General features: G+C 41.5%; 1 protein-coding gene across 1 annotated transcript in view; it reads right to left on the bottom strand.

Annotated features, from left to right (window-relative positions):
• The window catches only part of csk (C-terminal Src kinase), a 52,374-nt gene that overhangs the window by 19,264 nt on the left and 16,696 nt on the right, over positions 1 to 16,414 (bottom strand). The window contains exons 2-5 of the mRNA XM_052123378.1: positions 10,844 to 10,954; positions 6,410 to 6,523; positions 6,082 to 6,194; positions 2,672 to 2,891 (exon numbers count right to left, since the gene is read on the bottom strand). Coding sequence (XP_051979338.1) covers positions 2,672 to 2,891; positions 6,082 to 6,194; positions 6,410 to 6,523; positions 10,844 to 10,858 — 462 coding nt within the window. The 5' untranslated portion in view covers positions 10,859 to 10,954. The remainder of the gene's footprint in view (positions 1 to 2,671; positions 2,892 to 6,081; positions 6,195 to 6,409; positions 6,524 to 10,843; positions 10,955 to 16,414) is intronic.

The raw sequence follows: 16,414 nt of genomic DNA on the forward strand, positions 1-16,414 counted from the left end.
CGCTCCCGCCACATGTCACAACTCGCCCGCCGTCTCCTCCTATGGAGCCAGCAGCGACTCAAGTCGCTGCGTGCCACTCACATCCCCGGCAAGCTCAACGTCGTAGCGGACGCGCTATCACGACAACGCCTGCCCGTCGGGGAGTGGAGGCTTCACCCCCAGTTGGTCCAGCTGATTTGGGAATGGTTTGGCAAGGCCCAGGTACACCTGTTCGCCGCCCAGGAAACCTCCCACTGCCCGCTCTGGTACGCCCTAACAGAGGCTCCCCTCGGGACGGTTCAGTGGAAGAACTCGCCGACCCAAGCCACTGCGGGTACCCTGATGGCCACCCCGTACTGGTATAGGGGCTCCACAGGTAAAATAAGAAGGCCTCCTGTTCGGACTCCCCCTGTGTGTAATTCCACGGTTCTGTCCCCTTACGAGCGGACCACCGTGTCTCCCTTAGGCAGTTACAGCTGCCTCGGTCGCCGTGCTGTAGCAACTCCCCCCTTTCGAGGCTGGATCTACCACCGCACCATACTTTCCACAGGAGCCCTAAGACGGCCGTGTGACGTGTCTACCACTTTTCCTCCCCAAGAAAAAGGGCAGGTGTGGTCTCCGCAGGGTCTGGGTAAGACCCCCTTCCCTATATGCGTGTTAGGGCCCCGGCCGTGATTGCTCTATGCGAGAAACATAGAGAGAAAAGAGGCCCAGCCAGGCTGGCCCGTTCCCATGTTGGCAAACATCGCCTTGTTCCCCTCCCAGGGTAACTAGAAGGACTCCGATGTTCTTATGGGGCATTGGGGAAGGGTACGTGCAGCCAGGTACAGACGATGCGTGGCACTGGATGAAATCCCTGCCCGCCTCTGTATCGGCGGTCCACGTACAAGGTTCAGCGCATGGCAAGATTGGAATGGGTCCCCTAGTGTCGCTTCTCCGACACAACGTGGAGAGAGCGACAGAAGGGGAACGTTTGGTTACGTATGTAACCTCCGTGCCCCGAGGGAGGGAACAACACGTTGTGTCTTTCCTCCGCCATGTCGCTGAACCGAGCCACTGTTGTGGCCGGATCATTTCCGGCTCCTCAGAAAAATCCTGAATGAACTCCCGTATTTGCCCCGCTTAAATACCCGTATGTCTGGGGGCGGGGTATGCAAATACTGACTGCCAACTCCCATTGGCCCTTTTCAATAAGATCAGAAGTGAATATCGGCGCTCAAGAGAGACCCCTAGTGTCGCTTCTCCGACACAACGTGTCGTTCCCTCCCTCGGGGAACGGAGGTTACATACGTAACCAAACGTTAACCAAGTTTTTAGTGAACGTATGACAGTAAAGTATTGGAAAGTGTGTAATTGTTAAATTATTAAAAAAATAAATGCCACTTAGTTTGATATTTTGTTACATTTTGTAAGTGTGGCTTAACTCTCCAAATACAGCTTCAGAAGAAAGACATCAACAAGTTTATCTCAGCTGAACCAGACACTGTTAGCGTGACATACAAATGGAATAAGTCACCAGCTCAGACTTACACAAACAAATACATGTTCCATTAAAAAAGTAACTTCAGTTCACAGTTCTTGTTCACCCATGTTACTTCCTTCAACAAGCCTGGGCTGACCTTTAACCCTGGAGCACAAGGTGTGCGTGTATGAAATTGTTTCCTGGAGTCTATCGTAAATGTTGCTACATCTGTGTGACCACTGCTTCTGATGTGGACTGACTTCCTGTTATGTCTATTTTTAAATCTGTGTGGTGATCAATTTGAAAATGTTGACAGAGGAAGTTAATGGACTCAGTAACAGGAAGCTTGATTGTTTCATAACACACTGGGCAACTTTAGGTGTGCTTGTGCCGAATATAGTTGATATATTTAAATATCTACATGTACATTCTTACGGTATAAGCAAAATGAAAAATTGCAAAATACAGAAGTATATTCAAATGAGGTTAGATTGATTATAATGACACTTAACAAAAGTTAAAAATTTGTGGTCGACTAATAAGGGGTTTTAATGGCTAATGCTAATACAGAGATCTAGAGCAAGGTGGGCAATGTAAAGCCAATATATATATACATATTTATTACAATTTAAGTGAATAGTTCACCCAAAAATGAAAATTCTGTCAACATATACTCACCCTCATGTTATTCCAAACCCGAATGACTATTTCATCTGTGGAACACAAAAGGAGATTTCAGGCAGTATGATAGTCGGAGTCATCATTCACTCTTATTACATCTTTTCCCATATAATGAGTGAATGATGACTGAGGCTGTAATTCTGCCTTACATCTCTTTTGTGAAGTCGCATTGGTTTGGATTATAACAACATGATGCTGACAGAATTTTCATTTTTGGGGGGTGGGGGTGAACTGTCCTTTTAATGACAGCAAATGAGGTATCAAATATCAAATGAATAACCAGCGGACACTGAAAAGTCACTATAAAATGCTGAAAAAGAAATTGAAAAGTGAGAAAAGACGATTATAATGCTTTATTAATTAGCCAAGCGGGCAGAGTTATTGTCTGGGTGTGATAAATCTCAAAATAAAGTCGAAATATTACCTTATTTATTGACTTGGCCAATAAATCTGTCTATCAGTGATAAAAATAGACTATGTTTAACTTAAAATGTGCTAGCACACTGTCAACAATTGTCCTACAGCAGGAGATAAGGCAGCAATCCTTACCTCCATGAGCTGCATGAGGTTTTCAAAGTACTCCTCCTCATCGATGGACAGTTTGCCGTTGTGGTAGATGATGCGGTAATGCTCCACCTTGCCGTCGCAGCTGACACACAGGGTGTAGTCGCCGGGGTAGTTGGTGCTCTCACGCACCAGGAAGAGGCCCGTCTCTGGGGGATAGAGAAGTCGCTCTGCCTGCTCACGGGTGATCTTTCCATGGAACCATCTAAATGACCACAGATAATGATGTGTTTGCCATGTGTTTGCTTAAGAGGTGACATGAGTTGTTCCATATGTAAATTTCCTTTCATATAAAGGGATAGTTTTCCTAAAAAGGAAAATTCTGTCACTATTACTAACCCTCATGTTGTTTCACCATTCACTTCATTGTATGTTTTTTTTCCCCACATAATGAAATAAATAGTGACTGAACATGTCAATCCCTGACATTTTGCCAAACATCTCCTGTGTTTGAAGAATCATGTGAATGAGTAAGCAATGACAGATTTTCTCATTTGTACATGAACTATCTCTAAGTCAGTTTTATAAAAAGTCTAAAGTGCATAAATAAAGTGATCAGGGGTTGAACAATGAATAAAATGACCAGGGGTGACAAAAAATGTCAAAAAAGGCAGAAATGTCCCCATAATGAACTCCTCTGGTTTTTATATGTAACATCTGAAAATGTTCTTTAAGGAATATTCCGGGTTCAATACAGGTAAAGCTCAAACGACAGCATGTGTGTCATAATATTTATTACCACAAAAATGTATTTTGACATGCCCCTCCTTTTCTTTAAAAAAAGCAAATATAGAGTTACATTGAGGCACTTATAAGTGAATAAAGGCCAATTTTTGAACATTAATATACTCACAGTTTCACAAGTATAGCCACAAGACATAAACAATATGTATGACACAAGACATAACAATATGCACATTAAAATCAACATGATTTTAATGTGATAAAATAACTTACTAACCTTTTGTGTGTAAACTTCATTATCATGATGATGTAATGTCAACAAACCCTAAAATGACTGTACAAATTATGATTTCAACAACTTAACAGCTCAAATAATCCATGAGTTTTAACAGAAGAATAAATGCAAGTGCTTTTATAAAATTATAAGCTTCAAATTTCTGCCTTTAAACCCTCCAAAAATTTCCCCCATTCACTTCCATTGTAAGTGCCTCACTGCAACCTCGATTTTTGCTTTTTTTTTTTTTAAAGAAAAGGAGGGACAAGTCAAAATAAATTTTTGTGGTAATCAACATTATGTCACAAATGCTGTCGATTGAGCTTAACTTGTATTGAACCTTCCTTTAATGTTTTATTCTATTTATGTTTTGTATTTGGGGCGGCTCCCCAAATTGGAATGCCCAATTCCCAATGCGCTCCAAGTCCTCGTGGTGGCGTAGTGACTCGCCTCAATCCGGGTGGTGGAGGACGAATCTCAGTTGCCTCCGCGTCAGTCACCGTCAATCCACGCATCTTATCACATGGCTTGTTGAGCATGTTACTGCGGAGGTGTTGCGCGTGTGGAGGCCCACGCTATTCTCCGCGGCATCCACGCACAACTCACCACGTGCCCCACCGAGAGCGAGAACCACATTATAGTGATCACGAGGAGGTTACTCCATGTGACCCTACCCTTCCTAGCAACCGGGCCAATTTGGTTGCTTAGGAAGCCTGAGAGTCACTCAGCATGCCCTGGATTCAAACTCACGACTCCAGGGGTGGTAGTCAGCTACAATATTCACTGACCTACCCAGGCCCCCTGAATACAAGATGATGTTGATACATTTTATATTTAAATGTTATGGGTAATATAAAAATTGTGTACATATTAAGGGTAATAAATTCTTAATCTAATTATTTAAATTGAGACTTTTATAATGACTAGATTACACTGAAGTTCCTGATATAAAAGCATGACATTGGGAAGGTTTTGTGCTCTCATAAAAGGTAACAAACAAATGCCCCATAAAATATGGGAGGATGGGAGGCAAATATTGTCCAAATGACATATAATCCACGATTACATTATTTCCCTTAATATAGTTATTGCGATTCATTTAAATTCAAAGAATTCACATTCTAATACTTGTTTTGGGTGGGTCAACTGTATATTTTTGATGTCAGCTACACAACCAAAACAGGCTGAGAATGGTGTTCCTGAATTACTTTATTGTGGTTTTAAACATTAGTAAGTCAAAACTAGTGAGCAACTGACTTATCTGTGATTGGTTACAATGCTCAGCTGCAGCAAAAACACATTAAATAGAAAAATAAAGATAGACTTTTGACGCAACTTGGGTAGACCTACATGGAGTCCTATAATTTACACTTTTCAGCATTACTTAATTGTGGAAGCTGTAAATGTAATCTCGATTATTGATTTGTTTTATGGTGCAGCAATGCAGGTTTGGAACAACATGAAGGTGAGTAAATTACAATTGAATTAAAAAATTTTTGGTGAACTGTCCCTTTAATGAAAAATTTACTCTTCAACACTTTTGTGCACATGCAAGTACACCACCAATTCAGACACAGTGTTGAGAAAATAACTGAGAAAAAAGGAAGCTAAATTACAGGCTTCCAAATGGAGCACTGGCCTTGCCTGGCCCTTCTGTGGCTTCCCTGGCATGACAAACATCCAATCTGTATTTCCCAATTACCATCACACATACATACACAGCAAGAAAATAAACCAAAGCCATAGCAAAACATTCCTGTTACCGTCAAAATCTGCTAAACCCAAACGCATCTACGGCTAAATCTAGACCTTCTATTACACATGGTTAAAAGCAAAATGTTAAAATCACATACATCAAGTTTTAAGGATTCAGTTGAGGTGGCAAAATCAGCACTTTGCTTGGTGCAAATACAGAAGCAAAAGGTTATCTTGCAATGCTAAATAAAACCGCAATTATGAAACAGGCAGAGGCATTCGCGTCACCATATCCATTGTCCTCTCTAAAAGCAGGTAGAAATTGAAGAATATCATGAGCTCTCTTACAACAGACCCTAAACATGATGAATGTCTCTAGCTTTTGCATATCAGATGCATGGACTTTTTCCACTGGACTTATTCATCTGAGTGCTGCCATTTGTTTAACACTTTTATTTCTCCTTCTATTTAAAACAGCTAGCATCTAAAAGGCCGAATCAAATGAGTCCGTAGGTCATTGTGTTGGAACAGCGAGCAGGAAGACAATTGTGTATTATTACAGATATACTAGGTGATCTCTGACGATATCAGTGATACATGCTAAAAAATAGCCCTATAATGTCTGTATTACAACTAATACTAAATCAAACACTCTCTCTCATTTGATATCATGTGAGAAGACAAAATAATTGAATAAATGTGTACATAATGTCACACTCATTTAAATAAACAGTGTACTTACGGCATAAGACTCAGTTTACCGCATGACTTCACACCTTCTCGTTTCTGAACATAGTTTGCTGGTATGATACCCTCTCGTCCTACTGAGTTTTTAGCTTTGTACCAGTTTGGGTCCTGGAAAAAGCATCAGCACATAATTAACAAAATTTTTACAGCATTAGATTTGACTGCCCATAATGCGTATATGAGTCAATTAGATGCATTAGAATACTTGTTTTGTCAATGAATACAAACACAATGAATTTGTGATTTTTTTATATTCCACAACAGTTAGTTCTGGTCCTCTAATCTGATTGGAGAAGCAGTGTTCCAAGAGTGCTGGTATTTACCTTAGTTACTCCAATAATCGTTAGGACATCTCCTTTGCACATAGGCAAGTCCTGGTCTGTCGATCCAGGGAAGTTGTACCTGGCCACACACTCAGTGCCCGGAGGCCAGGTCATCTAGAGAGGGGGTTGGGTAAAAACAATAATAAAAATGCAAGGGAAAAAAAACCTTGATCTGGAAATGCTGAAATAAAAAAAAAAAAAAAACATATTTCGTTCTGTTCCTTCATTTTAATACAAGACATAAAATATCTCCAACAAATATTGAGACCATTTATTCATTCTTTTATTTAGTGCATTTTTGAGGGATGTTGCAAACGAATCATTGAATCTGAGTTTTGAGCTGATTCACTGAAATGAACAGTTTGAACTTATTTAAGGAACTGAATCAAACCAAATTACGGAAATGAATTAAAAGGAACACTAAAAGTTTAAAACCAAGATGCTATTTAAACATCTCTGTTGTTACGATCTGATACTCGCAAAACTAGTCTAATGATGCAGTCTTCAGGAAAAATAATGGCAAAATAAAAAACGCATTAAAATCATCATGATGCTCACACTGATGCACTTTTCAGTGATGCTGCAAACAAACCATTGAATGAGAGTTTTGAGTCGATTTACTGAAATGGACAGTTTAAACTGCTTCAACGAAATGATTTGAGGCAACTTTGTTGCTTTTTAGGAAACTTAAGTTTAAGTTTGAGATGCTATTAAAACATGTCCATTGTAACACTTTTATAGTTGCAAGGAAAGATTGCTAAATGAAAACATGAGTGACGCATCTGGAAACATATTAAAAAGCACATTAAAATCAATTTTAATACTCAATGTTGCATTTCGTAGTAATGGAAACAAAGAATTAAATCAGAGTAAGTCAATAGTCAATAAACAGAAGGTTTGAACTGATTCACAGAATGAATTACACTGATTCATGGAAATGAAAAGTAGCCACATTCACCCTTACACTGCATTTTGCTGGCTAAGAAGCTGTGGAGAAACATGAAATTCATGTCAGGAAATGATTCACAATTGAAAGTCCATCCAGTGAATTTCCACATTAATTGTATCCTGATTGAGATGACTATGTCACCTGCAGAATTTTGCTGTGTAAGCAACATGATCACATGGGAAGTTGGCATGTTGTTTCTGAGAGTTCCAGTATCAGTATTTTTTCTAGGATCGGTCACATTATGTCCTATCACACATATTTGTATCGGCTCCAAAGTGTTTACCTTCCCTAGTGGTGCGATAAATTAGATTAAAAGATTATAAGAGTATATACGGAGTATAAAATTGCATTCCTTTTAAAAAGCATTCCTTTTTACAGTATTACACTAGATGTCCTGAGACCTTCGAAATGGTCTGCAAGTTCCACGACGGCATGTTGGCCCATGTTCAGAATCAAGGTGTCAACTCCGAGACATTCCCAGTCACAGATGGCATGAAGCAGGGATGTGTTCTGGCTCCCTTTCTCTTCAGCCTCATGTTCTCCGCCATGCTGACAGATACGTTGAAGGACAGCGATGTCAGCACTGACATCAGGTACCATGTACTATCATGCACAGGAAGCTCTTCAATCTGAGAAGACTCCAGGCAAAATCAAAGTGCAGGCTCACACCATCCATGACATAATGTTTGTGAATGACTGCACTTTAAATGCCAGCATGGAGTCAGACATGCAGCATAGCATGGACCTCTTCGCTACTGCCTACAGCAACTTTGGTCTCACCCTCAGCCATCTCCTGGCACTGTGTGAAACGAGCCGTTAATCACAATCAATTGCCAAAAGATCAAAAATGTTGACCAGTTCATGTACTTGGGCAGCACTCTGTCTCAAGCAGTCCACATCGATGCTGAGTTGAACATAAGAATTGCCAGAGGCAGTGCAGCTTTTGGTCGACTGAGATCGAATGTCTGGGACAGAAGAGGAATCACATTTTCAACCAAGCTTAAAGTATACGCTGCAGTCGTCCTCCCCTCCCTGCTCTATGCAAGCGAAACATGGACAGTGTACCATCATGCCAGGAATCTGAACCACTTCCACCTGTGCTGCCTAAGAAGGCTTCAAAAGATCAATTGGCAAGACAATGTGCCAGACACCAAGGTCCTTGTACAGGCCGGCATAACTAGCATTCACACAATGCTCTGCAGGTCTAAGCAGAGATGGGCCAGCCACGTTATTCGCATGGAAGAAGAATTCCTGTCCAAGAAACTTTTCATCAGCAAGCTGCAACATGGCAAGAGATCTCAGGGTGGACAAAAGAAGAGGTACAAGGACACTCTCAAATCCTCTCTCAAAAACTGCGCCATCAACCTTGACAGCTGGGAGAACCTTGCTACTGACCGGTCAGCTTGGCGCAGACAAGTCTCCGCTGGCGTAGCCTCTTTTGAGCGGAAAAGGGCTGATGATGCCATTAAGAAGCGTGCTGCCAGGAAATCCTGAGCCAGAACCTACTCCTCACCCAGAAGGCATCTTTGCCCCCAAAGCAACAGACTTTTCCAAGCACAGATTGAACTGACCAGTCATCTGCACACCCATCGATGATGGATGACATCCGTGGTCCTTGTCGCTTGTGACAGACGATATTATAGCCTGTACAGCCGAAAAATCTTGCTTCAAAATTTTGCTTTTAGCACCCCTCCATGGACATTTCACCTGGAAAATGAAGCACACACGTCCATACGCCAAATCACACTTAACACTTTGGCCACTGCAGACACTGTTTTGCATTTCGGTAAGATTAGACTGATTTTACCTACTTAGAAATGTCAACATACTTTTTCCGATTTCACTGCGAGATCTGTTGCAAGGGTGAATGTGACCGAGCCTTAATGACAGTCTTTAGGAAACTTGATGGCCACATACAAATCATTTGATAATCGCCATCAATGTCATCACCCAGCCCTAAGCCTTTATAACCTGATGAAAACATACTGTCCATCCGGAAAGTATTTACAGTGTTTCACTTTTTCCACATTTTGTTATGTCACAGCCTTACTCCAAAATTTATTAAATTCATTATTTTCCTGAAAATTCTACAAATAATACCCCATAATGACAATGTAAAAGATGTTTGTTTGAAATCTTGGCAAATGTATTAAAAAGAAAAAAAAAAAAAAAAAAAAAAAATCACATATACAAAATTATTCACAGCCTTTGCTCAATACTTTGTTGAAGCATATTTTACAGCCTCAAGTCTTTTTGTGTATGATGCTACAAGCTTGGCACACCTATTTTTGGACAGTTTCTCCCATTCTTATTTGCAGGACCTCTCAAGCTCCATCAGGTTGGAGGGGGAGCATCAGTACACAGCCATTTTCAGATCTCTCCAGAGAGGTTCAATCGGATTCAAGTCTGGGCCACTCAAGGACATTCCCAGAGTTGTCCCGTAGCTACTCCTTTGTTATCTTGGCTGTGTGCTTAGGGTCGTTTTCCTGTTGGAAGGTGAACCTTCGCCAGTCGGAGGTCCAGAGCGCTCAGGAGCAGGTTTTCGTCAAGGATGTCTCTGTACATTGATGCATTCATCTTTCCCTCGATCCTGACTAGTCTCCCAGTCCTGCCGCTGAAAAACATCTCCACAGCATGATGCTGCCACCACCATGATTCACTGTAGGTTGATTCCTTCAGAGAGTCCTTCAGGTGACTTTTGGCAAACTCCAGGCGGGCTGTCTTGTGCATCCTTCTGGCCACTCTACTATACAAGCCTGATTGTGCAGAGATGTTTGTTCTTCTGGAAGGTTCTCCTCTCTCCACAGAGAAATGCTGGAGCTCAGTCAGAGTGACCATCGGGTTCTTGGTCACCTCTCTGACTAAAGGCCCTTCTCCCCTGATCGCTCAGTTTGGCCAGGCGGCCAGCTCTAGGAAGAGTCCTGGTGGTTCCAAACTTCTTCCATTTACGGATGATGGAGGCCACTGTGCTCATTGGGACCTTCAATGCAGCAGAAATTGTTCTGTACCCTTCCCCAGATCTGTGCCTCGATACAATCCTGTCTCGGAGGTCTACAGACAATTCCTTGGACTTCATGGCTTGGTTTTTGTTCTGACATGCACTGTTAACTGTGGGACCTTATATAGACAGATGTGTGCTTTTCCAAATCATGTCCAAATCAACTGAATTTACCACAGGTGGACTCCAATCAAGTTGTAGAAACATCTCAAGGATGATCAGTGGAAACAGGATGCACCTGAGCTCAATTTTGAGTGTCATGGCAAAGGCTGTGAATACTTGTGTTTTTTATTTTTCATATATTTCATATATTTTCATATATTTCACATTGTCATTATGGGGTATTGTTTGTAGAATTTTGAGGAAAATATTTAATAAATTTTGGAATAAGGCTGTAACATAAAATATTTGGAAAAAGTGAAGCACGGTGAATACTTTCCAGATGCATTACTTTCCGTATTAATTAAATTGAAGACCAATATGTTACCTCAAAGGTAGACATGGCTGAGGGAAATGGTCCTCTCACAGTTGGCCCGGTTGAACTGGTAACATCACCTGAGCATGCGGCATACAGCTGCAGCCAGAATTGGCCAAATACCTGTTAATAAAAGGCATAAATTATCACTGGAGTACCTTTAATAAATGCTTTGTATTAAAAACATGAAGAGCACAATGCAATTAAAAAAAAAAAAACATTAAACACAAATTGCTATGCTAAATACAGGGCTGCTAGCAAGACACATTAGATAATAATACATTAGAAATTCAATAACTCTATATTAATCCTACCATGCATGTTTATTTTGCATTTAAGTAGCTACAGTTAACACGCGTGCGCGTACACACACTTTCAAAGGGGAAGTGGCGGCTGTAGATTTTCCGATGCCTCAAACAGGAAGGCTAAGCAGGGTTTGCAAAAAGCCTGTTAAATATTCAGTGTGAACAGAAAGCATCAAGCCTCACTTAAAACTTAAACCAACTACAGTAACATCTTCACGAACCTCACCACTATACACCAGAAGCTTTATGAACAGTAATAGACATCTTTCAAACACTTATAAACTTTACTCAAACATCACTCAAAGTGGGTAAATCAGGAAGCACTGTTCCACAAATAAAGAAACATGACTAGAAGGCCATAGCCAAAAATCACACCACACACAAGTTGAGGACACCAGAAAGCAGAAATGACAAGTAAAAAAAAAACCTCTCACTTTCACGGTGATGAGCAACTAAGTACATACAGTCTTTAGCACTGAACTTGAACTTGAACTTAAAAAACAATTTGACAAGACAGTTTGTAATTCCTTTCACAAAGATTTCTCATTGGGACAAATTAACAGTTTAAAGAATAGTCAGAAAACAAAATGTAGCTGAAGTACAGTACTTCCATTCTCCATTAGAAGAAGTGTCAAAAGAAATGCTAGCTGCAATGGAGCTGTAAATATGTATCTACTCTAAAACAGCAGAAGAGCTATGAAGTCAATATTAAAATATGCATTTGCAGTGGGACATCTTTCAGAGTGACGATAAAGTAGGGAGGGAGGGACTTGATTTTATCCATTAAAAATGTATTGGATTGTATAAAGTAGGCGTACCATATACGAATGGAGGACCTACATGATGGGAGAAAGGTGCCCCAAATTGTTCCAGGCAGGCTCCTTAGCCTTACAGGCTCCATAATGTAAGGCTTAGGATTGGGAGCCTGGTTAGGGCATCTGCTGCCTGCCAGGAACAAAACAGGCACCTTTGTACAATGTGCACTTGCCTCCTGAAACACTACCCGTACCCACATTTGTGTAGGCTTTTTAGCCCTGTTACTCGCACCTTGCTCTTATTGTCAGGCGATACATATTTAGGTTTGCGTTACTTAACCAACTACAGTACTGTGCAAAAGTTTAATCACTTGTGAAAAATGTTGCATAGTGAGGATAAGGAGGATGATGAAATAATGACATAAATAGTTTTCATTTATCACTTAATGTCATACAAAGTCCAGTAAACATAGAAAAAGTTGACCAACTTTGCCTTTAAAACAACAGCACCAATTCTCCCAAGTACACCTGGACACAGTTTTTCTTTGTTGTTGGCATAGAGGATGTTCCAAGCTTCTTGGAGAATTCGCCACAGTTCTTCTATCGGTTTAGGCTATCTCAATTGCTTCTGTCTCTTTATGTAATCTCACACAGACACAATGTTCAGTTGGGGGGCTTTGTGGGGCCATGACATCTGTTACAGGGCTCCCTGTACTTCTACTCTAATCTTTTCTATTTGCAAAGTAATGTTTGTGAGTCTAACATTTATATTTCCTATTATCACACTAAAGTTGAAGATATAAGTAACCATCTAATGACAAATGCTTGACTTGACTTTTTTCTTTGCTACAATGTGCACTGACGAATCATGCAAAACAAGACCAGGAATGTGTATAAGTAAATTGGGCCAGTTTTGATTTAATGTTGACTTCAAAGGCGCTCCCTTACATTCTCGATACAGCTTCAGTGTCAATCTCTGTGTAATTCAATTCTCTTACCTTATTTGCACACTTTCGCAAATAGTGTAGTGCATGCGGTACACTTGCAAACTAGATAATACATTCCACAGAGTGCCTTGACCTCATTGATTTGTCAATCTACTCTGGCTGCCACTCTGTTCAATGCAAAATAGCTTTTGCAGAAAGGCCGCACAAAGTGAAGTCAATTTGTGTCTAAGCAGCTGAGAATAAAATGGTCTTCCTGTATTGCATGCAGGCGGTGGTGGGTGATGAGCACAACGGGATGAAGGGTGCTACCTAGAGTGGACAGAAAAAAGGGCGCCAACAACAATGCAATACATAGAAGCGATTACAGTGAGGACATAACACACTTCCCAACACAAACCCAGCCTTCCCCTGCTACCCAGAAGATTTCATTGTATACTCCCTGAACAGGAATAACATGAATCATCTAAAGACATGAAACCGATGGCCATAATAGTGGCTTGCCATTTCAAATATATCAGAAGTTTTCAGTCTCAAAAGCTCTTTTTAAAATGGCTTAGTCATGGCACATGTGAATGCTGCATACATTCTTTCGAGCAGAAAAATTTACCAAAAGTATCATACAAGTAATCCATGTAACTGTTGCATTATATTTCAAGTCTCCAAAAGGCCTAGGATCTGTTATGGTGAGAAAGATTTTGGGTTCCGAGAACTTGCTTGTTTTTACCGCAGGTCCAGCCCATAGCTTTTGTCACAATTTAAAAAATGTAAAGTTTACATATACCAAAAGCCACCAAAAACGAGTGTTTTCATACACACCAATGCATTGATAACTTCCAAAAATCAGCTGTTCAAAAAATCCAACAATGCAAGAAAACAGTGTTACCATGACATTTGATATCATCAGACTATCTGCTTTTGACATCAAAGCATAAACAAGCATGTGCACATCATTTGTGCACATCGGATAAGCTGGTAAGAACGCCGGTAAATGGGCTTACATTCCACACCACATCGGGGTAATGACCAAAAATCTAAGTTTGCTGATCGGTTTATGATCTTACCCCAATTAAAGAAAGCCGTTTACGGTTTTTACATGACCACACACATTGTTGGCTTAAGCATGAATGCTGTGGGATCTGTCTAACAGCACATTATCCTATTTTCTACCCTAAAAAATGATGCATTTCAAAAGATACATTAGATGAATTAGGGTCAATAAGAAAATTACTTTAAGAACCCCATTAACAGGCCCAATGAAGGAATGTGAGGAGACCGATATATCAAGCTTGGATTCACCTCATTAAATAATTTGACTGTTCCACTGACACCAAGCTGTGGAAATCGCCAGATGGTGTTGTTAAGTTCACATTCACCCCAAACACTAACAGACACACCATAATGGAGGGAAAAGTATGATGCAATCATGTGAAAATACCTAAGACACAAAAAAACAGGCAATAAAATGTGTGCCACATCAAAACAACATCCACCCACAAAAACAGTACAGCAACGAAACAAGAACTTGACATTTGAAGCGGAATGCATTCTCCAATCAGAATCAATGAGCCTCAGTCTTTTCTGTGATCAGCAACAATTTGGGGTTGTGCTTTGGCAAATCCCTTGTCACAAATGATATCATTGTTTAGGGAATGTATCTAAAGGCTACGCCTTGCACAGAGAACTTTTCATACCTTAAATTTAAGAGAGACTTGACATCTTTTGAAATTAAGCCTCACAGCAGGCGACTGCAGAGCAGTGGGTTGTGCGATGGCACTGAACTCAGTTAAATCTAGTCACTCGAAAGAAGACAGGGGCTGTGGAAGTTTCCAGAGGGGATGATCAAATCCTTTGCTTTTACTCAAAGACAAGACAAAAGTGTCTTTGTGAGCCAGGGCTGGTCACTCTAACCTGGTTCTTCTACCAGGGCTACAGATTAGCAAGTTTTGTTTTAAGGATAATACAAGTACCTTTTACTAATCTTATTTAGATGATTCTCATGAAATCGGTGAAGAAAATGTCCTGGGTTTACTTAACCCTGAATCAATAAATAAAAATAAAAAAGTAATTATATTTTCATAAAGAAAATGTATGTAAGCCTACATTTAAGACACTTAAGCATTATTTCATCGTCCATTTCTCATGACTGTAATGCATCGGGACGTTTTACTTTTACTATTCCCATTGTTTTAGACCACCATCGGGCTGAACGGTTCGGAGCACGGTACAGAACAGTTACAGTAGCATTTCCACTGGAGCACGGTTTGGCACGGCATGATTATAAACGTTTCAGCCCAGAATTCTCAGAACGTTAGCTAACCGTACTCAACTATACTCAACTGTGCTGGTGGAATGGTGACTCACGATTGTCAATTTGCCAATGCCAAGGTAATTTATAGCGATTTTATTTTTTCTAGCTCACCAATTTTGCTAATATTTGGGGAAAGTTAATACAAAATAGAATGTTTAGTGTATTATCATTATTTTATGAAGGTTTAACTAGTAATGTAGCCTACTGTAACGACCTTCTCAAGGAGGACAGGGAAACTGGGGATCTGGCACAAGGTAAGTCTTTTAATGGTTCTTTATAATGTGCAACCATACACACACACACACACACGTAAGCACAGGAACGCTGAGTTGCTGCACGTCCGTCTCCCTCTGCTCTGTGGCTGCTGGCTTTTTATCCGCTCTCCTCGCTCTACTGTAATTAGAGACAGGTGTTAGACATAATTTAGCTCAGGTGAGAGCGCCCTTACCGCTTTTCTCTCCCGTCGGCGCTTGACCACGCCCCGCTGCCACATACCCCCACCGCCCGACTCAGGCGAGGCGTCATCCGACCTGCCTACCACTCCCCCATTTCTGGAGAGGAAGTCAGCGGCAGCCATCTGCACCCCGGTCTGTGGACCACCTTGAACTTAAAAGGCTGGAGGGCCAGATACCAGCGGGTGATCCGGGCGTTAGTATCTTTCATGCGGTGGAGCCACTGCAGTGGGGCATGGTCCGAGCAGAGGGTGAAGGCCCGCCCCAGCAGGTAGTACCGGAGGGTGAGGACCGCCCACTTGATGGCCAGACACTCCTTCTCCACGGTGCTGTACTTAGTCTCCCTTAGGGAGAGCTTCCGGCTAATGTACAGCACCGGGCTCCTCTCCCTCCACCAGCTGCTGAGTGCGGCCCCCAGCCCTCTGTCTGAAGCGTCCGTCTGTAATAGAAAAGGAGAGAGAAGTCAGGTGCATGCAAAGCGGCCCCCACAAAGTGCAGCTTTAATCTGCGTAAGCGCCTGTTGGCACTGCTCCGACCACTGGACCGGATCTGGAGCCCCCTTTTTAGTGAGGTCAGTCAGCGGGCTGGTGGCGTCCGAATAATTAGGCACGAATCTCCTGTAATAGCCAGCCAGCCCCAGGAACTGCCTCACCCCCTTTTTGGTCTTAGGTCTAGGGCAAGTCGCTAGTCGCCAGCGGTCTTATCAATTTGGGGGCGCACCTGGCCATGACCCAAGTGGAACCCCAGATACCGTACCTCCACCGCCCAACACGCACTTCTTAGGGTTTGCTGTGAGCCCGCCCGCCGCAGCGATCT

Source organism: Xyrauchen texanus, chromosome 49 (genome assembly GCF_025860055.1).
Source record: "Xyrauchen texanus isolate HMW12.3.18 chromosome 49, RBS_HiC_50CHRs, whole genome shotgun sequence".
NCBI lineage: Eukaryota > Metazoa > Chordata > Actinopteri > Cypriniformes > Catostomidae > Xyrauchen > Xyrauchen texanus.